This window comes from Esox lucius, chromosome 25 (assembly GCF_011004845.1).
Source record: "Esox lucius isolate fEsoLuc1 chromosome 25, fEsoLuc1.pri, whole genome shotgun sequence".
In the NCBI taxonomy this organism is placed as follows: domain Eukaryota; kingdom Metazoa; phylum Chordata; class Actinopteri; order Esociformes; family Esocidae; genus Esox; species Esox lucius.
This window is the reverse complement of record NC_047593.1, coordinates 8,684,044-8,707,943: the sequence shown is the minus strand read 5'-3', so window position 1 is coordinate 8,707,943 and position 23,900 is coordinate 8,684,044. Positions and strand designations below refer to the sequence as shown.

Below are 23,900 nucleotides of genomic sequence, written 5' to 3'. Positions count from 1 at the left end.
AGTTTAAAATGATCAACACATACAAATACAATAGTTTTCATAATTGATTATTTCGGTTAAGTTTTGAGATTTAGATCTGCCCAGAAATAGACTACGCGCAAAACACTAAACCACTGAGTGAACATAAAACTGACAGAACACAGAGCTGAGTAAACATTATCACAAATCACATTTACCAAATGTGCCACAGCACCATTTCCTATTACAGTTATTGTATAGCCAGCGGCATCATCTTCCATGTCAAGTGTTTTTTGATGTTTCCTCCCACTGAGACAACATCTGAACCACTTTCAGAAACAGTGCTCACATTATGCAGGGGGTTTTAACACAGAAGTTTGTGAACATATTTTTGTCAGAGCTATTTCTATTTCAGTGTCCCTTACATTCTTTTGTTAAGGCACATTCAACAGTTGCTTCTGCATTTTAATGAGCAAAAAATTATTTTTAGCAAGCATCGCCCATTAGCTATGGAAAAGTATAATTAATCAAGCATGGTTTGGTAAAGGCCTATGCCCTACACACTGGCTCAGAGTGCCCCCCATTGTCACATGTAGCTGACAAAACTGATGATGACTGTATGACTTTGTGTGGAATCACACAAGCTCAAAATGTAACAGTGCTTTATAGGATTTAATTTCAGTCACAGAGGCTGCATCACTGCACATTCACTGGAAAGGGCCACTGGAGTGTCTAATTAGTCCCTACATCCTCAACAACTTCTCTCCCCCAGGCTGGGATCTTTGGACTGCTAATTGGAGCCAAGTCCTGGTGGATGGCTTTAAGCTTTATCAATGTCGACTTACCGTTTAACATGTACATTCATTTCTTGGCTCACACAGCTGTTGTGATAACCTTTAAACGTTGTAGAATGGTATGGTCCTGATGAATTAGTAAATGTAATAACTGCTAATAATGTAATAACCTTTGCGTTTATTGCCATTAATTGTAAACAATGTAATAAATATTCTAAAGTCATAAGGTAACAATGATTTTTTACATAATGTACAAATATGCATTCATAATTACAATATATCTTTTACAGTCTATGAACTCGACCCCCAATTTGGGACATCCAGTGCACTGAGGTGGACGATGTCTCAGTGATTTTTGGCAAAGGTTCAAGTTAGCAGTACTTTGACCTGTGACCTCTCGGGTACATCCAAGAATTGTATGAATGGCTTTAGGAAAGGTCAATTACTTTTTAAATATACATAACTACCTCTAAATCCCCAGCTCCCACTACTACTAATAACAACTTAAAACCCCATTCTCTTTCATTTTTTCATTTATTTTCCTCCATTGTTTATCCTTCCTTCCTCTCTTCTCAACAGCTAACGGAGAGAAGGCGACACGTTCACAGCGCCGGGCCGTCCCCCTCTGGATCCCTTGAGAAGCACTCAGTTTCAGCACTCATGTTGCGTGTCTCATTGTAGCTGTTCATGTCAGTCAGCTCAGGAAAGTGACAAAAACAAGAATAACACGAGCCGTTTCCCCAGTCAAAACCCCCTTTATTCGAAGGCAGAGAGTAGTAGACATGTCATTGTTTTAAACAAACAAATGGACTCTCTGGAATTGTGCAAAACAGAGCATAGAGACAAAAACAGAACACAGTAACAAACAGGTACAAACAATGGCAGATGCAGAGTTTTTTTTAGGGTGGTGTGTGTGTGTGTGTGGGGTCCTATGCTGAGGGAAAAGTGGTGACAAGGTTGTGTCCCTCTGGAGGTCTCGTCCGAGCTCTAGCGTGGGTCTCGCAGTACAGTTGGCCCTGAACAAAGAAGTAGCCCTTCTGTTTAAGGTTGACGTCACAGTCAGTGCATACGAAGCAGCCAGGGTGGCGGAACTTGTCCCTCGCCTTCACAACCGTGCCGCTATAAAAGGACAGGAGAGGTAGCAACTTGAGTATGGTCGAGTTCCCTTAGACGCTGATCTCAGGTCAGACTTTTATGTGCCATTGTTAGGATTGGGGGAGAGGAGCTGATGGTAGATGTTCACTTCACTCTAGTGCTGTGATATCAATGCTTTGAGAGAATCCAGCCTCTCCCCTTGCCAGTCAGTGTTACATCATCTACATAATGGTGCAATGCATCTGGTAACATGTAAATGTTTATTTTTGAAGAACAGAACTTAGAAATACCACTTGGGCTTAGCTAAACTGTTGTACTAACTCATAACCAAAAAATATCAGCTTGTTTCACTACATAAACAACCCCTTTATAGCCTTAAAACCTGGTTCAGAATGTCCCTTGGTCAGTAGCTCAGTCTCTGAATGTCAGACGGCTATACTTCTCCAGCCCCATCCCTCAGCTTTTTACAGAAACAGGGGCTTTGTTATTGTTTCAAACGCTGATTCGCGCTTTAAGGATCAACCGTTATTACACTCCTTTCTGCCGCTCGTCTGCCTGACCAGACGAGGATGATTTGTCCAACCGTGTGACTTCTCTGTAGGAGAAGGAGACCATTTTGCCAATGACAGGTAATTACATTTTTTGTGTTTCACCCCGCAAATCACCCTGTTAGAAATAATTGTTGAATAAAATGGCTGCAAGTCACTATCAGCATTTCTTAAGACATTTGGCCAAGGAGCCCTGTCTCTCGAGGTACTCACACAATGCCGTTCCCACACTTGTCACACACGGGCAGTTTCTGCAGGTTTCCCGTGGGCGGCGGGGGCTTAGTTGTGGGCGCCCTAACTGTCCTTGTCACCATGGGCCGGGTGCCTGGAGAACACATGGGACAGAAAATATTGCAATGATGAGATGTTTTTAAACAAAACGTGGCCAAAACACGAAGCGGACATGGGACCATATTGTCCAGGATACTGCACACATAGAAACATCTAAATGTCAAGGTCACTGTATATAAACAGCACTGCAACCCTCTATAGCAACCAAACAACCAAACCATACTGTGACACTCTGCATTCAGCTGCACCACATTTACAGCAGTGGCAAGACAGCAGTAGAAGCAGAAGTTCTGAAAAGACTGACTTTTTATTCTGCACAAATTTGGTAGTGAACTGTTAGTCTTATGATGTCTAATTCACAAGTATGGAATAAAATAAAATGTGCATTTTATTGCATGACATAAGTATTTGATCACCTACCAACCAGTAAGAATTATGGCTCTCACAGACCTGTTAGTTTTTCTTTAAGAAGCCCTCCTGTTCTCCATTCATTACCTGTATTAACTGAACCTGTTTGAACTTGTTACCTGTATAAAAGACACCTGTCCACACACTCAATCAAACAGACTCCAACCTCTCCACAATGGCCAAGACCAGAGAGCTGTGTAAGGACATCAGGGATAAAATTGTAGACCTGCACAAGGCTGGGATGGGCTACACGACAATAGGCAGGCAGCTTGGTGAGAAGGCAACAACTGTTGGCGCAATTATTAGAAAATGGAAGAAGTTCAAGATGACGGTCAATCTCCCTCGGTCTGGGGCTCCATACAAGATCTCACCTCATGGGGTATCAAGGATCATGAGGAAGGCGAGGGATCAGCCCAGAACTACACAGCAGGACCTGGTCAATGACCTGAAGAGAGCTGGGACCAGAGTCTCAAAGAACACCATTAGTTACACATTATGCCGTCATGGATTAAAATCCTGCAGCGCACGCAAGGTCCCCCTGCTCACGCCAACGCATGTCCAGGCCCGTCTGAAGTTTGTCAATGACCATCTGGATGATCCAGAGGAGGAATGGGAGAAGGTCATGTGGTCTGATGAGACAAAAATAGAGCTTTTTGGTCTAAACTCCTCTCGCCATGTTTGGAGAAAGAAGAAGGATGAGTACAACCCCAAGAACACCATTCCAACCGTGAAGAATGGAGGTGGAAACATCATTCTTTGGGGATGCTTTTCTGCAAAGGGGACAGGATGACTGCACCGTATTGAGGGGAGGATGGATGGGGCCATGTATCATGACATCTTGGCCAACAACCCTCAGTAAGAGGATTGAAGATGGGTCGTGGCTGGGTCTTCCAGCATGACAACAACCCGAAACACACAGCCAGGGCAACTAAGGAGTGGCTCCATAAGAAGCATGTCAAGGTCCTGGAGTGGCCTAGCCAGTCTCCAGACCTGAACCCAATAGAAAATCTTTGGATCCGTATTGCCCAGCGACAGCCCTGAAACCTGAAGGATCTGGAGAAGGTCTGTATGGAGGAGTGGGCCAAAATCCCTGTTGCAGTGTGTGCAAACCTGGTCAAGAACTACAGGAAACGCATGATCTCTGTAATTGCAATCAGGGTTTCTGTACCAAATTTCTGCTTTTCTGATGTATCAAATACTTATGTCATGCAATAAATTGCAAATTAATTACTTAAAAATCATAAAATGTGATTTTCTGGATTTCTGTTTTAGATTCCGTCACTCACAGTTGAAGAGTACATATGATAGAAATTACAGACCTCTACATGCTTTGTAAGTGGGAAAACCTGCAAAATCGGCAGTGTATCAAATACTTGTTCTCCCCACTTTAAATATTGACATAAAATAAATAAACGTTGAAAAAAACGTGTGTAAAGGATATTTCATGCTAATACACTATGATATTTCCCAGGATAATGTTTAAAAAAATAGATATTTCAGTTGTAATAACATCAACATAGGGCCAGAGATAAATATAAAGGCCTGAAGTACCCAAAAGGGCCACTGGAGGTGAATTACCTACAGTACATAATGTATGTAAACTGGTAGTTTAATGATGGACTGTCATTTCTCTTTGCTATTTGTTATTTCATAGTTTTGATGACTTCACTATTATTCGAAATTGTGGAAAATAGTCAAACTAAAGATGTAGCATTGAATGAGTAGGTGTCCAAACCTTATTAGTTTATTTAATAACCAAAACTGCATCCAAAGTGAGTCAGTTGGAGAGCCTAACCCACACTGATCACAACTGCTTTAACAGTGACTAGATTTTCCTTGAAGCATCTCATTAAGAAGGAACACGTTATCGCAGTAAATGCAACCCCGAGTACATTATATGCAACACTAAATCTCTTCTTCACTGCACCACAGCAGCCAGGAATTCTCAGCGAAAGATGTCACCATCGTTAGGCTACATATTTTAATAAAAAGGAGTCGGGTGGGGGGGGGGGGGGTGGGGGGGGGGGGGGGGGGGGGACTGACCGTCGCTGTCGACGAAGTCCTGCAGGGCCTTGAACGACCCAGACTGTCGCGGTTCGTGCGGTTCCTCCTGGTCTTTCAGAAGCATGCGGTACACGTCGGACTCCTCAATGGAGCTCAGCGTCCTGCTACTGCGGAGTCGAACACGAACACACAAAACAGACGTTTCTATGCATTCACATCTAACGTTGCGATGACTGCACCTGTTCAATCTGCTCTGCTCTTGGTGGAAAATTCTGTTCCACCCAGGCAAGACACCAATGGATTCATATCAACACTAATATATGGGATGTAACATCAGAGTCACATTGAGCCCGGCGGGTCCAGGCCTACCCAGCCCCAGGCTTAAGGAAAGGCTTTGAGTCGTGATGGGGAAATGAAGCCTGCCAGCTGGGGCTCTCTCCAGGGCCCTGAGGCTTTCCGTTATAGGCTGCGTTAGGTCAAACGAGGCAGACATTACAGAGAGCAGACTTGGGTCGTAACCGTATTGGAAATAATTTCCAGTGTTTATATCCCAGCTTTACAGAGCTTGTCCGGACCACTAAAACAGTCCCGAAGCCTCCAACCCCATTCATTTGGCACGCCCGGCCGGCTACAGCAAAGCGCTCAATGTATTCCAAAGATTTCAAATAGGATTTTGACCCAGGCATAACACAGTCATCAGGAGACGTCCATAAAAGGAAACGAAGCGAAGACAGAGGGGAAGAACTCAGACGGGTAATGGACGGGATGAGAACGGAGAGAGGAGGTTAGATACGACGAGGGGAAGAACAAACAATGTCTATAAGCAGCGGTCTTTTCTAAATACAGTTCTTTTTATAGCCATGGTTAACATGCAGAGTCTTCTGATGGGAGTTTGCTGCAACAGATATACAATTTAGTACCATACATGGGTTGAATATACTATAACCAAAATATCGTGAAGCCTTTTTATATTTTATTATATAAAATGAGCTTTGGTAAAATATATATTCGGGGACAACGATTTTCGTAAATGTTTTCTGTTCATAACCATTACTACTTTTTGTAAATCACTGAAATGTAAGGGATGTGAATTCAGAATTAAGATGACAAAAATGTTAACCATCAAAATGTTGCAGGGAAAAAAAGAATAGTAAAAGAAATACCAGAATTCACAAAGTAACTTGATCGGAAATGCTCTGTTTTCCATATCCATTCAATAGCATTATATTGATTTCTTTGTTCAGATCATGTTTAAACAACATTCCAAGAACTAGTTTGGGCACAGGGGGATATCTCTTGGATGATTCAAACAGCGAAATGTTCTACTTTCCTTTTCCGTGTTCTACTATAATTTCAGATCAAATAGTAACACGTTGCAGAACTGAGATGCTGTACAGAACTGTAGCCTGATGTGATTTGTGGTCTCGTTCTGAAAAACCTTCAGGGTAAGCCAGGGAAAAGCTCATTCCTGTGTGCTTGGGTAATATACTCATCAGACTAACACCCCATATTTCTGGTAGCTAGGCTAATGAGATCCACCTGACTTCCTTGGATACAAAACCTCTTTATCCCCATCGGAATTCTGAAGTCAATAGTAAAAAAAAAAAAAAAAGAACACACATTTAAAGCAGAATTTGGCGACAGTGTCTCCAAAATATTTCCGGAAATGTTTTGTTCTTCACAAAATAAATTGTAGAGTAACAACAGAATTCTGTGTTGAGAGTCCTTTTCAATAATATAATTACGTGGGTAGACTTTTCTTCTAGGTCTGGAAGAAAACGAACAGATTTTTTCTTTCTTTTAGCACAGACATTGATGATACCTATTTAATTGAATAAGGAGCCCTTAATATTATTTATGTGGCTGCCCCAAATAACTATCTTAAGAGGAAAGCACAGTCAATTGCTCTGAATAAGATTGTCAGCTAAATTACAAAAATGCATTTTTTTTTTTAAAGTATGTGTATCTACTGAGAGGAATGTAAAAATGATTCCATGCTGCTGCAAAATCTTTGGCCATGTTCGCATACAAAAATCCTAGACAGATGATATAATTAACCACGATAGACACCTGCCAGGTAAGCCTATTGTAGTTCTGAAAAAGCTTTTGGGAAAGTTAAAGTATATCTGTAAACCCATAAGGCACTGCTCAACATCAATGAGCAATGACTGACAGAAAATAGGAAACGTGTTAGAATTGGGGGAGAGTAGTAGCGGAGAGCTTGTGATGTCTGACACTAGTTGTATAACAATTTGCAGTGGAATGTGCAAACACTTCATGTAGCCTACTTTCACTGTAGTTTGGCAGTCGACACGGTTGGAGATCCACGATTTAGCATATTTTATAGTACAACACTAACAGAAGCCAGACGTTGGGTGAAACAAAATAAAAGCAGCTATCAGATAACACAATGGAAGGCCTTAAATGCTGTGAGTTCTATAATCTCAAATCAGCACAGCCAAAAGATGACCAACCACCGCCCAGAGTGTGGCTCCTCTCTAGGTTTCTTCCTAGGACCCAGCCTTTCTAGGGACTCTCACTAGTGAATTCAACACGTTTATGCTCGCTTTAGGGGGTTTAAAGCTGGATATCTGTATAAGAAAGTTGTAAAAACTGCCTACGTTAAAAGGCTTCAGAAAATAAACTGAACTGACTTATGGACTGACCCATCCATCGGGTGACCCCTTCCAAGTTGCCCCTTACCCCTCAGGCTTATCGTGCACCAGACCCCTCATCTGTCCGTGCATAGCGTCCTGGATGTTTCCTGACGAGTACAGCCCTATTGGGGTGTTGTAGGCCGTGCTGACCACCTGGCGGTGGTCGTCGATGTTAGCCGCCGCTATAAAGGGCTGGGCCTTCCGGTTGTGTCCCACACCGATGGGTTTGAACTCCTGAATGGGGGTGGGGGGGGGGATGGGGGTGAGGGGGGTGGGGGGGGAGCAGATCTTCTCAGAGGTTGGGGAATTCGACACAGAAAGACTAACAACCGTGGTACAGTATACTGAAACGCGGACACTCGGATGCAAGCTACACACTCTCACACTCTCTCACACACTCTCTCACTCCCATTTCTTTCTCCCTCTCACCTGCTGCTCAGCCTCCAGGTTGATTTTAAAAGGGTTGGCTTTACCGTCAACTCTGACCTGCGGTGACCATAGCTTGGTTTCAGGCCTGAGAAAAAAAACAAACAGGTCAGGATCAAACGGAGCCAAAGTCAACTACTTTGACCGCTGAAACGATTATGACCACAGATCAAACATGACAGCTGGGCCACAGAGCACTGAGCAGTCACAAATCAAGTCCAACTTCACAGACATCTTTTGGTGTGTGTGTGTGTGTGTGTGTGTGTGTAGCTCCTTTCTTTTCCCTTTTACCTAGGTACTATGAACAGAAAAGCAAACGCTAATCTTCAAGCAATTCTGAAACACGCAACATGACAGAAAATGAGGGAAATCAAGAAAGCTTTGTAGTTGTTCTCTCAAAAACATTTTCAACCAGGGAATATTCGACATGCAGTAAGTCTAACATGGGATACAGTTATTTCCACTAATCGACAGCGGGAGTCACTTGTGTGACTTGCTAGATTTCCATCCAATTGGCAACAGATATTTATATTTTTCACCAGTGGTGCAACTGCCTCCAGTGCGGATAAAGATACATAGTGTGTTGACACACTGCCCGTACATTTCTTTGGTGTTTTTCTGTTCCATTTTCAAGTCTACCAGTGGCTTAGCCACAAATACGGTGGTGGCGGCTAGCAAACGTGCCTACTCTGATCTTGGCCTCTGTGCTTTAGACAAGAGCTCAAACACAGCGCAGGTAAGCCAGCCCATAATGAGATTATTTTGGACAAGAGGCCGATTGTTTATGTTCCACGGCAGCAAAACATAAAATGACCATTTTACCATAATTTGACCCTTGACATTAACTGGACAACAAGCATCACAATCCTTTATCTTTCACTGGGAATGACTTGTAAAAAGTGTGTCACGGCGTGTCACCTGACCTCTGGACGGTGAGTAAGAGCTGATGGGTGGCGTCTTTTATCTTGTTCTGCGCTTCACAGTGCATCATGTTGTCCGCCCTGATGCCCTCGATGGCCAGGATGAGGTCACCGGGACACAGGTTGGCTACGGCAGCCCTACTGCCAGGGGTGATCTGGGCACAGAGGGTGGGACGGAGAGAGGGACACACAGGGGAGGGAGACAGAGAGGAGGGGGGAGAGAAAAAGATTGGTTGGCTATCAATGATTCCTTTTGTAACAGTTACTTAATATCAGTGGATGAGATTGTTAGTGTTGACTTTAAAGGTGCCCAATGAAGCATTTTCCATTCAACATATCTGATACAACACATCAGTTAACGTTAAAAAACAGTCTCCGTCTCCGGACTGACACTATCCCCAGTGCCATGGTTGCAAGTAAAACATAGAAAAGTTGTTTGACGATAGTACAGCTGGTAGATTTTTCTAAACATTACATTAACTAGCTACTGTAACCACAGTACCAGTCAAAAGTTTGGAGAAACCTACTCATTCAAGGGCATTTTTTATTTTTTACTATTTTCCACACTGTAGAATAATGTGAAGATATCAAAACTGCGAAATAACACATACGGAATCATGTGCATTTATTTTTAAGATTCTTCAAAGTAGCCCCCCTTTTGGCTCGATGACAAATGCCTAGATTTGAACCGCATAGATCATCTTTGAGGAGACCTGAAAATCGCAATTCCACGGCGACTCCCATCAGATTTGACAGGGCCTGAGAGGATTCTGCCCAAATCCATGCATGCAAAGCTGGTAGAGACATACCCAAGAAGACTCAAGAGTGAAGGGGGTCTGATTAGTTTGCCAACACACTTCATGTAATGTGTAAACAAGAAAGGTCAGTAAGGAACAAGTGCTTGCTGCTGCAAATGGCCTGCTATGTGCTGCCTTTGTCCAGTGTCATTTGTGTATCACCCTGGGGTTTTCCTTCTTTCCTCACAACACACGTGTGCCATCACCCCCACCCAACCCCGGCAACGCCATGCTAATTGCTACCTCTCTCCTCCTACTTCCTCATCTCTCCATCTCTTTCCTGCATTCCACCATTCATCTCTCCTCCTGTCGTCTGGCATCATCCAATCCCGGCGGCACTTGGAAAAGCCTACGTTCTCCTGCACACATGGAATAAACGTAGTGTAGTTCGGTTGACCCGCTTCGTAACACTTCCAACCAATCACCCAGCTGACGGATTTTAGTTGAAGAAGTGACTTTGAGGTCTTCCGGAAATGTTAGGTCAACTGTAGGTCCACTAGCACTGAGGGAGCCTTTAACCTCTTCTGGACTCAGGTCTATATAGAACCTTCAAAGCAAGCACTTGGAAGCCTCCTTAAAACTATATTACAGCTGACGCAGGTCGTTGTCACAAAACGACCAGTCATGAAGCGAATAGGTTGGCAAAACGTTGTTCATGAAATGAGCGTTGTCAGTGTTGAGACAATCCAAGTTTTTAACAAGGTTACAGCCTTTATCGCACAGACACTAAAATGACTATTTATGTTTAGACAAATAAATAACAACACCAAAAGATCAAAAGTCAAATTGGCATTGGTTACTTTGCTGTGGTTTTGAAGTTTGTTTCTCTAGGCCTTCAACTTGACAGTGTCCAATATGTAAACCTCTGTCTGTATAAAGTCCTTTGCCCTGCCTGGTATGTAGGCTTGTGTAAACTGGTTCTTTCTCCTGTCTTCGTGCTGACAAAGTAAACACGTGTTTTATCCTGCTGACTGACGGTATCCAGAAGGGAAAAGAAATGCTAACCAGACAACAATGATCAGATTTTAGAAGTTGTTTCAAGTTACATACAGGAGAGAACTGCATACATATAACTCTCACTTTAAACTTTTTCTCATTTCCTTTTTCTTTCTCTCGGTCTCTCTCTTCTTGTCTTTCTCTATCACTTTCTCACAAACAGATAGGATTTCCTCTTTGGTGGGTGAAACTGACTCCTGTTACAATTTCCAGCTCTAAAAATTCAACTTGAACTTTAAACAAACATTGTAGCTCTCGCAGGGGACATGTTACAATGAAGCTTGAGTTCGGGTCACAGAGCTATAAATAACACCGGATGAGAGAACCAGAGGATGCGTGTTTGATGGAGGGAACATGAGCGAATTAAACCTCTGCATTTTATCCTAAGCAACCATCGGGAATCGCTGAGGGGTCAGTTCATGCAGGGGACTTATTGGAACTGTTCCCAAATTGCACCTGAACCGTTCCTTCTATGCCCTCAGATCTGAAAGTGTTTCAGAACTGTTGGGTGGAAGCCACATGGTGGAAGCTGACCATTACATTGTCTCGATCTATCCAGACTCCCTTGATCTGCAAACATGAAGTAGTAAGGTGACAGACAAAGACAGACGTCTACGGAATGAATTTGGACCGGCTCCAAACATCTCCCACTTTGACTGACCCATCGCGTTTTCAAAATAGGGAAACTTTCCAAATACGAAATGGCGATATAATACCTCTAGTTGTCCAAACATTTTTTGGAATGTTTTTTCTATTGTGCAGAGAATCTAGTGCCATAGACACCGTGTCCAGTTCTTAGGTGAGGTTCAGTTCTTCAGGTTCAGTCCAGTGGAGATGCAATTCACCCACTTTTTGTGGTAAAATGCATTGAAGGTATTGTTTTGAAAGTATTGTTCTGAGAGCCACCAATTGCTGTTAGCCCATTACCACTCTTTCAATTCATAAGGAAAGCATGTCAGGCTGACCAAAAACTTTGTAAGTGCATGCAAAGCCACTTGAAGCTGTACGCTAAGAAGGATATTGTACAAGAGAGCTATTCTCTGGTGCTCCTCAGACACAACTGTGAATCATTTTCCACATCCGTTCTGGATTTCCCAGTTCACAGGGCAATTACAGATGTCAACTAATAATGTTTAGTTTTTCACTTCCAGTTGGAAACGAAAACAACCGAGGGTTCCAAAGAAACGGGTTGCCGATGAACGCGGCCTGGGAATACATGGTTGAGACACGGTCATGGTTTATGTTCACGCTCCACGAGCGGGAGGAATGTGCCCGCGGCTTCAAGTCCCATTACAACCAAACAGCCCTGAGGTTGATAGAGACGTATTGTCTCGTCTGTGAATGCTGACAGGATATGCACACGGACACGCAACACGCACAGGGTCAAAGACATATGAGGAGATATACAAGGAGATTTGTCTCAATCAGGGGAAAACAGAATGGGAGAAGACAGTTTGGACTTTGTCCTTTGTCTAATCCTAGTTTCGTTTACCTTCAGTGCCTTGGAAAAAGGCTTTCAAAACAAACAGAAAACACTTATAGCCTCCCAGTGCTCCCTCCCGGGCAGCTCGTTGAGAAAGGTTGCGAGTCTCCGCTCAGATGACAGGTGTGTGCTGGCCCCCAGGGGCCAGTGATTAAGCCCCTGCTCCCATTTAGCCGCCAGCCCTGGAGTCAGACCTAAAGTTAGACCCACAACGGGATCACGGATACTCCGTAAATAACTGATGGTGGTGATTAGACACGTAGAAATAACATAAGGTACAGCGTCTCCACGGTTACGCGCCCACACACTTGGATTTTCACAATGGTCAACTTCTGCCGAATTTGTTTTCATGTGATAACTTGAGCTAAATGGAGGGCATTCTCAATTAGTCCAGCTAGATTCCTACCCATGGGACCTCACTGTGGTCACCAGCAGTCTGTGTTGTTTCAGCTGCTTTGTGTGTGTGTGTGTGTGTGTGTGTGTGTGTATGTGTGTGTGTGTGCCAGTAGTTGATGCTTGGAGCTATTTCCAACTAAGCTGGAGAGATTTTATGGAGCACAAGTGTGTGTGTGAGTATGCGCATATGTGTGTGTGCACGTGAGTGTGTGTGCATGTGTGAGTGCGTGTGCGTATGTGTGCGCGCGCACATGTATTCCTGCAGCCACCACGACAAACCCCTGCGGTACCTCGATTTAACACCTTCAACCCAAAACCAACATCCACAGTCCAGTGATCAGGGATGATATATATTGGGGAACGGGATCATCCTAAATGTCACCCTATTCTTCTTATAGTGCACTACCTTTGACCAGCGCCCTATGGACCTGAATCAAATGAAGTACACTACAAAGGGAATATGACTATACGGCCCGTCTGGTTGAGCTCTACCTTGCCGTTCCTCAGCCCAGTGTTTAAACAAGACATGAGGGGGGCGAGCTCCTCCTCCTGGCAGCGAATGGGAGAAAGACAGGAGAGGGAGAGGGAGGAGAAAAGTGAGGGAGGCATGGGGGACATTGGCGAGAGCAAGAGAGTGAGGGATCAGAGAAGAAAAAGACAGGGAGAGGTGGGAGGAGGGAGACCATGAGAAGAGCGAGGGGGACACAGGATGGAGTGGAGGAGAGGAGAGGACACACCAACGAGAGACCGGATCAACACGATCCTCCACACAAGAGATGAGAACATCTGACTGTGTGTGTGTGTGTGTGTGTGTCCACGGTAGAACGAGGAACACAGGGACGCACCCCTTCCACTTCATTCACACACACACCAGACCTTGGCATCGGGCCCGCTGAAAGAGGCTTCAAAACAAAAACAGTCCTTCTCTTATTACCAGGCGTTCTTGACTCAAAGAATCAGATGTGCTGTACTCTGCAAGTCCGAATAGTCCTCATCATTATCATCCCCGTGACCACCATTGTTACTTGTGTTTTCATTATTGCCATGATCATCGTTCCAATTGAAATAATTCAACATATAATCCCCTGATATTATAATCATTACTTATTAGCGTTCTCATCGTCACTGCCATAGTTACTCTCTTACCCTGGAGACGGTGAGGGGCTGGTTGAAGTCCTTGCCTCCGGTGAGTCGGAATCCCCAGGGGGGCGGCCCGTTCAGGACCACGTCCAGTGGCATGTCCCCCGTCTGTCCCCGGTTCTCAGAGTGCGTGTCCTGAACACAGCAGGTTTGTCAGTAGCAGAGCGGCGAGGATGACTTCCTTATGGACCCTTTTAAACAGGCGGGAGGTGAAGAGCCCCGCCCCCCCCCCCCCCCCCCCCCCACCCACACTCCCGAGGCCATTGGCCCCCGCCGGTTTTCTTTCGCCACCTCTCTTTTTCTGTCACGGCTTCTGTATCGACGTTTTTTCCTCCACTCCCGAACGCTCTCCCGGCGTAATTGGTTCCTTTCCTCCTCCCCTCCGCCTCGGAGCGAGCCATTGGTTGGCCGCATCGGGACAGAATACCTGTGCCCTTCCACTCATCCTAGTACCAGTCTCCCTCCGTCAGCATGCCACTGGACAGCCCTTTAGAGAGCAAGGACAGCTTGGAGGGAGGCTGGGTGTCCGTGAGTGAGCAGCCCCCAAACCTCTCCCCGTCCCTGGGTTGTCTCGGAGCCCGACTGGGCTACCCCCCCCCGCGCTCTGGCTCTCGCTCTGGTCCAGCTGCTCCTGTCCTTATTTGGTCTGCAGGCGCCGCTCCGCGCTCAGACCCTGGCGCGGTAGCATTCCAGGCCCTATTGATCTGGAGCAAGCCCAGCGCTAAGGGTCTCCTCTTGCTGATCTTTTGACACTGCGTCCGATCGTATCCGGATGGTACTCTGAACATCCGATCCTCGAAGCTGCCCCTTTCATTTTCTGGAGTCTTTCTCCCCCTCTCGTACCAGGCTCTCCCTCCCTCTCTCACAGTATTTATCATAGAACGGTTGGAAAGGTTTGCATTCCAATTAGGGAAGGATATTTTTCTTCTCTCGCCCCGCTCTCTTTACTGGAACTCTTACAAACAACAAATTCAATTAACTCAAGAGGTTGTGTAAATCTTAGGGGAAAAATGAAAAAAATGTAAACAAATTTAAGGCAGCAACACAGGAAGACAGATCGACATGTGTATTGTAACCATCACCTTTGTGCATGGTGCTTTCAATGTTTAAGCTCAATAAGCATGTGAGCAGTCCGTGCTGATCTATAATAAAATTCCAAGCGTGTCAGCCCGCACTCTCTCTCCCTCCCTCTGCATAATGTCTGTTCCCATTATGTCAACATGATGGAAGAAAGCCAATCGAAACATAGTACAATTGCGATGATATTTAAGTGGCTCATTCCGCCGTCAATCTTCTGAAATGGCTCCTTCTAGAAGTTTGTTAGAACGGTAACCATGGACGCAGGTTTAGAAACCAGGTGACTCACACACAAATAAAGAATGTCTGGGATACCGCATGTCAAAAATAAACATTAAGATTAACCTTTAAAGAGAAGTCAGTCAGACAGAGAGGAAAGAGAGGGAAGAGAACCAGAGAAATTAGAGAAATAGAGGGGAGGGCAAGAGAAAGAGGCAAGAGAAACTGACCCAGTATCAGGCAGAATTTATTAGGAATATTCCCCCTCAGAAAATCCTAAAAGAGAAATCGAAGATTATACAAAGACTTGTGTCACAAAAAGCTCAAGTGCAATGCATCCTCTTCAAAACTAAGAGCCCGCCCTTGTAGGCCCCCGTATAAAGAACTGTCAGCTGAGAATCCTCAAAAAGTCTATTTCATCCGTCCGAAAGCTTTGAAGTCCCAAATGTGGTAGACGGTAAATATTTAAAACAATAATACGCATTCATTTTTCCCCATTTAAGAATGTAGGTAAAGTATATTCCCTCATTTTTCATTTTCCACACAAGGTATCCCTGTAACAGAAGTGACACTTCAAGGTTATAAAAAGCACTTCAGAGTCAACCACTACAACTCAACAGTTTTTGCATAAATGTTGTTGTTTTTTTTGGCACAAGAGGAATATGGCATTGTGACTGTTTGGGTTGGCTGCCCTGTAGGAGGCGCCTGTGTTGCAGGAGGAGGTGGCATTACTGTAGGAGGAGGTGGCTATACTGTAGGAGGTGGCAGCAATACTGTAGGAGGAGGTGGCAATACTGTAGGAGGAGGTGGCAATACTGTAGGAGGAACTGTACTTTAGAAGGAAGTGGCTGTACAATAGGAGATGCATATAGTGTAGGTGGCTGTACTGTAGGAAGTGGCGAAACTGTAGGAAGAGGTCGCTGTACTTAAGAAAGGAGTAGCTGTATTGTGGGAGGTGGACGCTGTACTTTACAAGGAAGATGCTGCACTTTGGGGGTGGTGGCTTCACTGAAGGAGGAGGTGGCTATTCTGTACGGGACTGTTGTATATATTCCAGGAGGAAGTGCATATAGAGTAGGAGATGGAGTACTGTAGGAAGTGATGAGCTGTAGAAGGCAGCCAATGTAATGTAGATGGTTGTACTGTAGAAGGAGGTGATGAACTGTAGGAGGTGGCAATACTGTAGGAAGATGCAGATGTACTGTAGATGGAGGCGGAGGTATTGTAGGAGAAAGTTTCCTTAATGAGGTGGAGTGAAAAAGTGATCAGAGGAAAGAAAGGCAAGCCAAACAGATGGTGGGTGAGAAAAGAAGAGTTTATAAAGCAGTGGATGTCATCGATTTACAGTTCCATACAAAAGACTTGCCGCCAGCAGAGACACACTGTGCTCTCTCACACACTCTGGGGTCGTGTTAATTAGGGACAACAGCGGGAAACATCTGTGACGGAACATAAACATATGCATTTCTCATTGGACAAGTCGAGGTAGTCCTTCCCCGTTCTCAGTTCATTTTATTCCATTTAGTGCCTAATAAACAAGACCCAGTAAACGGTGGATGAAAAGTGGATAGTGAGGAAAAACAAACGACAAATGAAGTAGTTACATATTAAGGTGCTTAAACAGTTGTTCTGTTGTCCTTCCTATGTGAATACATATTTATGCACAAAAAAAGGCAAAATAATGTCATAAACCATATTCATTGAACAAAAAAACCATGCCTATGAAATTTCTGTGACACTTATCTCATTCATTTTGGCGAGTAAAACGTTTGCAATCTGAGTTACCTATACCGGAAAATCCACGACATAACTATAAAGTCAATATACTCTTAATTCAACCTGCTTCTCAGGTTATATTAATTTAGCGTGAAGTACAACATGACATTCATCACACAGGTAATAAATGAGGAGACAACGTTCGCCGTCTAATTCCTCAAAAATAATTCAACAGCAACCTAAAAAAAGGAAAAATCTCTTCATAGGATTATGTGATTTAAAAAAAACTAGGGGCTGTGTGATTGTTGTGACTTGTCATAAACAGACAAAGGTGAATGTCAAGACTCCGCTGCAAACCAACATAAGCTACCGTCTCTGTAGGATAAACAGGACCTGGTGATTTGCCTTGGTTGAAATGAGTGAAAAACGACACCACCGCAGACAACTCCACTGTAGAATGAAGTACACTTGAAATAGAATAACCTGTCGTTCCATCCACCATGGGCTATATATGGACGGAGACATCCAAACGACACCATATCATTAGTCAATACATTCCCCCGATATAAACATCTTCACATACAAAAGAGGGGCAAGGCTGTCGTTGCACACATTTTTCAAGCCCTTTGACAACCCTGACAAACACTCGCCTGTAAAAATGTAGTGTACTGTAGACATATCAGGTGAGTGAAATAACAGTCCACCAAACTTGTTCATATATACAGTGGGGAGAACAAGTATTTGATACACTGCCGATTTGGCAGGTTTTCCAACTTACAAAGCATGTAGAGGTCTGTAATTGTCATCATAGGTACTCTTCAACTGTGAGTGACGGAATCTAAAACAAAAATCCAGAAAATCACATTGTAAGGTTTTTCAGTAATTAATTTGCATTTTATTGCATGACATAAGTACTTGATACATCAGAAAAGCAGAACTTAATATTTGGTACAGAAACCTTTGTATGCAATTACAGAGATCATACGTTTCCTGTAGTTCTTGACCAGGTTTGCACACACTGCAGCAGGGATTCTGGCCCACTCCTCCATACAGACCTTCTCCAGATCCTTCAGGTTTCGGGGCTGTCGCTGGGCAATACGGACTTTCAGCTCCCTCCAAAGATTTTCTATTGGGTTCAGGTCTGGAGACTGGCTAGGCCACTCCAGGACCTTGAGATGCTTCTTACGGAGCCACTGCTTAGTTGTCCTGGCTGTCTGTTTCGGGTCGTGGTCATGCTGGAAGACCCAGCCACGACCCCTCTTCAATGCTCTTAATGATAGAAGGAGGTTGTTGGCCAAGATCTCGCGATACATGGCCCCATCCATCCTCCCCTCAATATGTTGCAGTCATCCTGTCCCCTTTGCAGAAAAGCATCCCCAAAGAATGATGTTTCCACCTCCATTCTTCACGGTTGGAATGGTGTTCTTGGGGTTGTACTCATCCTTCTTCTTTCTCCAAACATGGCGAGAGGAGTTTAGACCAAAAAGCTCTATTTTTGTCTCATCAGACCACATGACCTTCTCCCATTCCTCCTCTGGATCATCCAGATGGTCATTGACAAACTTCAGACGTGCCTGGACATGTGCTGGCTTGAGCAGGGGGGACCTTGCGTGCGCTGCAGGATTTTAATCCATGACGGCGTAGTGTGTTACTAATGGTGTTCTTTGAGACTCTGGTCCCAGCTCTCTTCAGGTCATTGACCAGGTCCTGCTGTGTAGTTCTGGGCTGATCCCTCACCTTCCTCATGATCATTGATGCCCCATGAGGTGAGATCTTGCATTGAGCACCAGACCGAGGGAAATTGACCGTCATCTTGAACTTCTTCCATTTTCTAATAATTGCGCCAACAGTTGTTGCCTTCTCACCAAGCTGCTTGCCTATTGTTGTGTAGCCCATCCCAGCCTTGTGCAGATCTACAGTTTTATCCCTGATGTCCTTACACAGCTCTCTGGTCTTGGCCATTGTGGAGAGGCTGGAGTCTGTTTGATTGAGTGTGTGGACAGGTGTCTTTTATACAGGTAACGAGTCCAAACAGGTGAAGTTAATACAGGTAATGAGTGGAGAACAGGAGGGCTTCTTAAAGAAAAACTAACAGGTCTGTGAGAGCCGGAATTCTTACTGGTTGGTAGGTACTTATGTCAAATGAAAATGTATTATTTAAAAATCATACAATGTGATTTTCAGGATTTTTGTTTTAGATTCCGTCTCTCACAGTTGAAGTGTACCTATGATAAAAACTACAGACATCTACATGCTTTGTAAGTAGAAAAACCTGCAAAATCGGCAGTGTACCAAATACTTGTTCTCCCCACTGTAGAAGACAGATTGCAAACATTGTGATTATTATGGCATAACTGATTGTATAGCAGGCGAATACACAAAGCCTTTTGTTGTGAACAGATGGCTCTGTAAATATCGAGACCTATAAAATACCTACACATTTGCCTCCAATCACTACTCCACCTGACCTGGGGTATCCAGCAACACTTCTGGGAAGAACATATAACAGAACAGGATCATTTTCACTGTGGTTTCTTTCTTGATGTTCATAACGCTTATCTGAAAGTATTTCCCCTCTAACTCACTTTGCATTGTAATTGCCAAGTGACAGAATGAGACCAGAAATTGCTGTGTGGAATATGTTATAACATATTTGACCTTCACGTCTACTCTACTGACAGATGAAGGTAACTTAATGTAAGCAATAACACTTAGAAATGACACTTCACAATTATTATTGAAATAAATACTTGCAATGTCCTTTTTGGGAACAAGTTGGTAACTTTATCATCCAATCCAATGGCTGAAATGGCTTAAAAACCAAACCCTGCCTTTAACCAGAATAATCCCTATACCATCTGTAAAGCATGGTAGTGAGGACATTATGATTTGTGGCTACTTTCCTGCCTCAGAGCCTGGCTAGCTAACCATCATTGAGTGAAAAATTAATTACACTTTAACAGAGTACACAATGAGAGAATATAAGACAGACCATCTGTCAAAAACATGCATCTAACCAAAGTACATCCACAATGGAATGGCTAAAAATAACAAATGGTTAGTTATGGAATGGCTGAGTCAAAGGCCAGATTTTGATTTCATACAACTGATGAGGATGACTTAAAATGGGCCATATATGCAAAAAAGTTCTCAAACATTACATAGCTGAACCAGTGGTGATTCTAAGAGACTAAAACAAGAAAAGTGTAGATTTCTGCCAAAGGGGCAATACCAGCTACACAAGGAAATTCCAAAGTCTGTTTTTTCAGTGTCATTTATAAATTAGGTTACCTTTTGCTGTCACTGGTGTCAAAATAAAGATCAAATGTCCACGTATTCAAAAATATCACAAAATCAGAAAACTTTCAGGTGGTGTACTAACTTTCTCACTGCAGTGAACATGGAGAAGAGTAGCCCTTTGACAATACTGCTCTAAAAATATCAAATAGTTTTTTTCCCTCCAATACAATTAATACACTTGGAGGTTCACTGTTTTGTGAACAGAAAAGAAGCGTAGAAAACCAACATGGCTGTCATGTCGCTATCAGACTGGCAGTTTATTAGGCCTCTTTACTCCGTTACCCAACTTAATCAAATATCACACTGTCAACGTGGAGTTATTGCATTATAAAGGTTCAAACTTTTTTTTCCCCATAAATGAAATAGAAGCTAGTTAAAATAAAAAATAAAATAACCATCTTGATTGGCTACCATTCCTTCAGTATTTTTGTTGAGGGTCCTTGTCAGGAATACAAAGGTATGGTTCTTCTTCTACTTCTCGTTTGTGTAGAAAACAATAGTTTAGTTAGTGGAAAAGTCTCCTGTAGAGTTGGCTAGTTAGAGCTAAAAAAAAAGAAATGTCTTTGTTGTCATATGCATTTGGGCAAGGCTTCTTCTATGACATGGCATAGTAGGGTTGTGTTGCTCCGGTATACAAGTTAACCCTGGGAACTGTTCTAGGGTCAGTGTCCCTTCCACTCATCTTAACCTGACCCATTGGTGAGAAAAAGCAAAAAACTGACCCAAGATCAGCGTCTCAAAGGCAACTCCGACCTGGTTGGTTCTGTCAGACGGGGCTTGTGCTAGAGATGGTTAGGCCCAAGTGAGGAGAGGGTGTTGGGGGGGGGGGGGGGGGCGGATGCGTCATTTTAGCTGCTTGACATAGTTCCCTGGGAAGGTTCCAAACTGCTTGCTCCGTCGTGAAGTCCCTTTTCAGAAAAACAAACCCAGAGAAGAGGACACAATCTCAATGTCGCTGACCACTTAACCATTGTGTGTTTTAGTAGTAGATATGTTGAAATAGTACATTTACAGAACATCTGAGTGACAATGTGTTGTACAAGTGTAACATCAGTTTGGCACAGGATGTAAAAGTGAATGTGATTGAACTACTGGTTAAACAATGGAGACAATGTAGAGAAATACTATATAAAATACAGTTACCGTAACTATTAGTAACTGAACTACATCCTGTACTGAATACAGTTAATGGAATTACATTAAACAATTTAAATATAACTGTATTTCAAACTGTATTAAATACTGATACTATAACTTTAACTGTAAAATATTGAAAAAAAACATTACTATTAACACAGCACATTTAACATCAACCCAAGATTGTACATCTGTCTCAAGTTTAGAATTTCTACCACTGTGTGTTTGTCTAATTAGAATCATTCTAACTATACCACAATTAATTTACATCAAGACAAGGACAACATCTAGACCAAAGATGTAATTACATCTTTGAGCTATTTGGAACACTTAACATAACATGGCTGGATTTTGTCTGATGGAACAAAATACAGGATATAGAAGTGAGAGGTCAAACGCATTCATTGTGCAATCAGTTTTCAGTGTAACTATGTCAGTTTGATATCCGGCTGTGGTAGAACTAGATTAAGTGGACATTTCCGAGTGGGAGAGGGAAGGATAAAGCCTTGTCCTTAAAACAACCACCACAACTCCCTAGGCAGTGCAACCCGAGAGGACTAATTTTAAGTGTCAGAAATTCCAACTAACCTATCAGGTGGGACTGTTATGACATAGCATATCCTTATAAAAAAGCTTTGAATAAGTTCTTATAGGGCAAAGGAGTTGTTTTAGGATGGGCCAGAAGAGTGGTCCTCATGGGACAGGCAGTAGATCTCTCAAGGAAACACAGCACTATCTACTGGTGACAGTGGGGAATATGTTAGGCCATTGAGTATCCACTGCTGCAAATCTACAGGAGCCCACCAGGGCTTTCATATAATAGACCCCTTAAAGTATTAGAGGATATTGCTTCACGTGGGTTATTCTTTCAAACGTGGCAAATGTTCACCAACAAAGGGTGTTCACAGAGAGCCTGCAGCCAGAAAAATGTCTCTGAGGCTAGCCTTTGTCAGTGACTGTTAGCATTCTAGAAGAATTGTAGCATCAAACTTAGGTATTTAGCAAAATGACAATCATATATAATCTTAGTAACTTAAGAAATAATCACATCCGCTTTCCATTGCCATGACGCAAGCAAATCCAATTCCTGTACTGAAATAAAATGTACAAACCACTACAGGTAAAGCTATATAATAATAACGATTATTTATATCCGAGGATTCGTTCAATCAAAGCATCATACAATCAATGCATACATGTTCAGTATGGGCATCTGGTCATTGAAAGTACATCCTTTAATCCTTTTTAATAACCAATCATTGAGTGGATAGGTAATAGAACGGTATTACACAGCTAAGCTTCCTATCAAGCACTACAATTCTGGTAAGACATTCTTACCGACAAACCAGCCATCGTCACATTTCTCCATGACGTCCACAATGTCGCCCTCCTTCAGCTCCAGCTCATCCTCGTTACGGGGAAGATAGTTGTACAGAGCCTGGAACCTGCGGGCCAAAAATGACATTATGATGACATTCATGATGCTACATACTAGGAATAAATGGGTAAAAGGAATTACGTAGCTAGAAGGAATAAAAGATAATGGACCAAACTGGTCCAGAGTAATGTCATTACTGTACCGTTATACAGGGCTGTAGCAATTAAGCAATTACAAGCTTTGATTCCAAATTGTTATCAAAAACATATGGCTGAATAGCAGACCTAGGTTCAAATACCAATCGAGTACAAATACTAATAAAAATGTATTTCAAATATCTAAATTTATGCTTGTGGGGAAAGGGAGAAGAGAGCGGGCCAGACCCGAACCCATGAACCAGCAGGCCAGACCCGAACCCATGAACCAGCAGGCCAGACCCGAACCCATGAACCAGCAGGCCAGACCCAAACCCATGAACCAGCAGCACAGACCTCCAGGCCACTTCAATGACATGTGATCATTAGCTCTATCCCTTGGCAGTCGTGTTCTGACACACGGGTATGAAATTCAATTTGGACATGTATTGGTTATCAACGTCTAGGATATTTGTTGGTTAGCTCTTGTCTTTACTGGGATTGCACTTTTAAAGCTATACCCTTGTTCGGAGTCTGGATGAGTTATAGCTTAGCAGTAGCCCATACTAATAAAAATCTTAGTCCCTGGCCTAATTTTCGTAAAGCCCTCAATGCTGATGTTAGCTTGCTAGCGACATTGCTTTGAACATGGCGGCAGCGCCGCGGCAGATTACTGCCATGGATGAAAAACGTTTTTCAGAACTAATTTGCGGTTTTCTGGCCAGTGACTCTCCACTGTAAGACACTTGCAGGCCTGGCTTGTGTACGCATAGCCGCTCCTGCTACGTTCGCGAGTCCAGAACTCCACAACCGACTCTGGCACTATTATTGCTGTCTGTTGTAAAAGATAATGAAACGTATATGAACCTGGGTCTTGCGGTAACAGCTGTGGTGAATGTGGTGTGGCCACAGTTATTATGAAGGGTATTGTAATGAAGATGATTGAGATTCCACAGCTACTTACGGGTCTCCTCCGCCATGAAGTGAATCCTGCGCGAACCTCTGAGGGACAGAGACAGAGATAGA

At 43.3% G+C, this 23,900-nt stretch overlaps 2 protein-coding genes across 8 annotated transcripts in view; both read right to left on the bottom strand.

Moving 5' to 3' along the window:
* Positions 1–1,491: 1,491 nt before the first annotated feature.
* Positions 1,492–14,097, bottom strand: pdlim3a (PDZ and LIM domain 3a). Its single transcript, XM_029118455.2, has 7 exons — positions 13,920–14,097; positions 9,105–9,256; positions 8,185–8,269; positions 7,802–7,989; positions 5,138–5,265; positions 2,609–2,720; positions 1,492–1,871 (listed from the first exon to the last, which is right to left on the bottom strand). Exons 1-7 carry the CDS (start codon positions 14,010–14,012, stop codon positions 1,682–1,684), a joined length of 948 nt encoding a protein of 315 aa, XP_028974288.2. The 5' UTR covers positions 14,013–14,097; the 3' UTR covers positions 1,492–1,681.
* Positions 14,098–19,910: 5,813 nt separating this feature from the next.
* sorbs2a (sorbin and SH3 domain containing 2a) overlaps positions 19,911–23,900 on the bottom strand; it is a 66,795-nt gene continuing 62,805 nt past the window's right edge. For 3 of the 7 annotated variants that reach the window (XR_003778089.2, XR_003778090.2, XR_002196166.3), the window contains 2 exons: positions 23,839–23,876; positions 22,779–22,807 (listed from right to left, as the gene is read on the bottom strand). Coding sequence is in view for 1 of the 7 variants with exons in the window: in XM_020043856.3 (XP_019899415.3) it covers positions 21,069–21,133; positions 22,701–22,807; positions 23,839–23,876 (210 nt within the window). In the remaining 6 variants the exon portion in view is untranslated. Of the gene's footprint in view, positions 21,134–22,700; positions 22,808–23,838; positions 23,877–23,900 lie in introns of those variants that run through there. The other 4 variants (XR_002196163.3, XR_002196164.3, XM_020043856.3 and 1 more) reach the window with 3 other exon arrangements.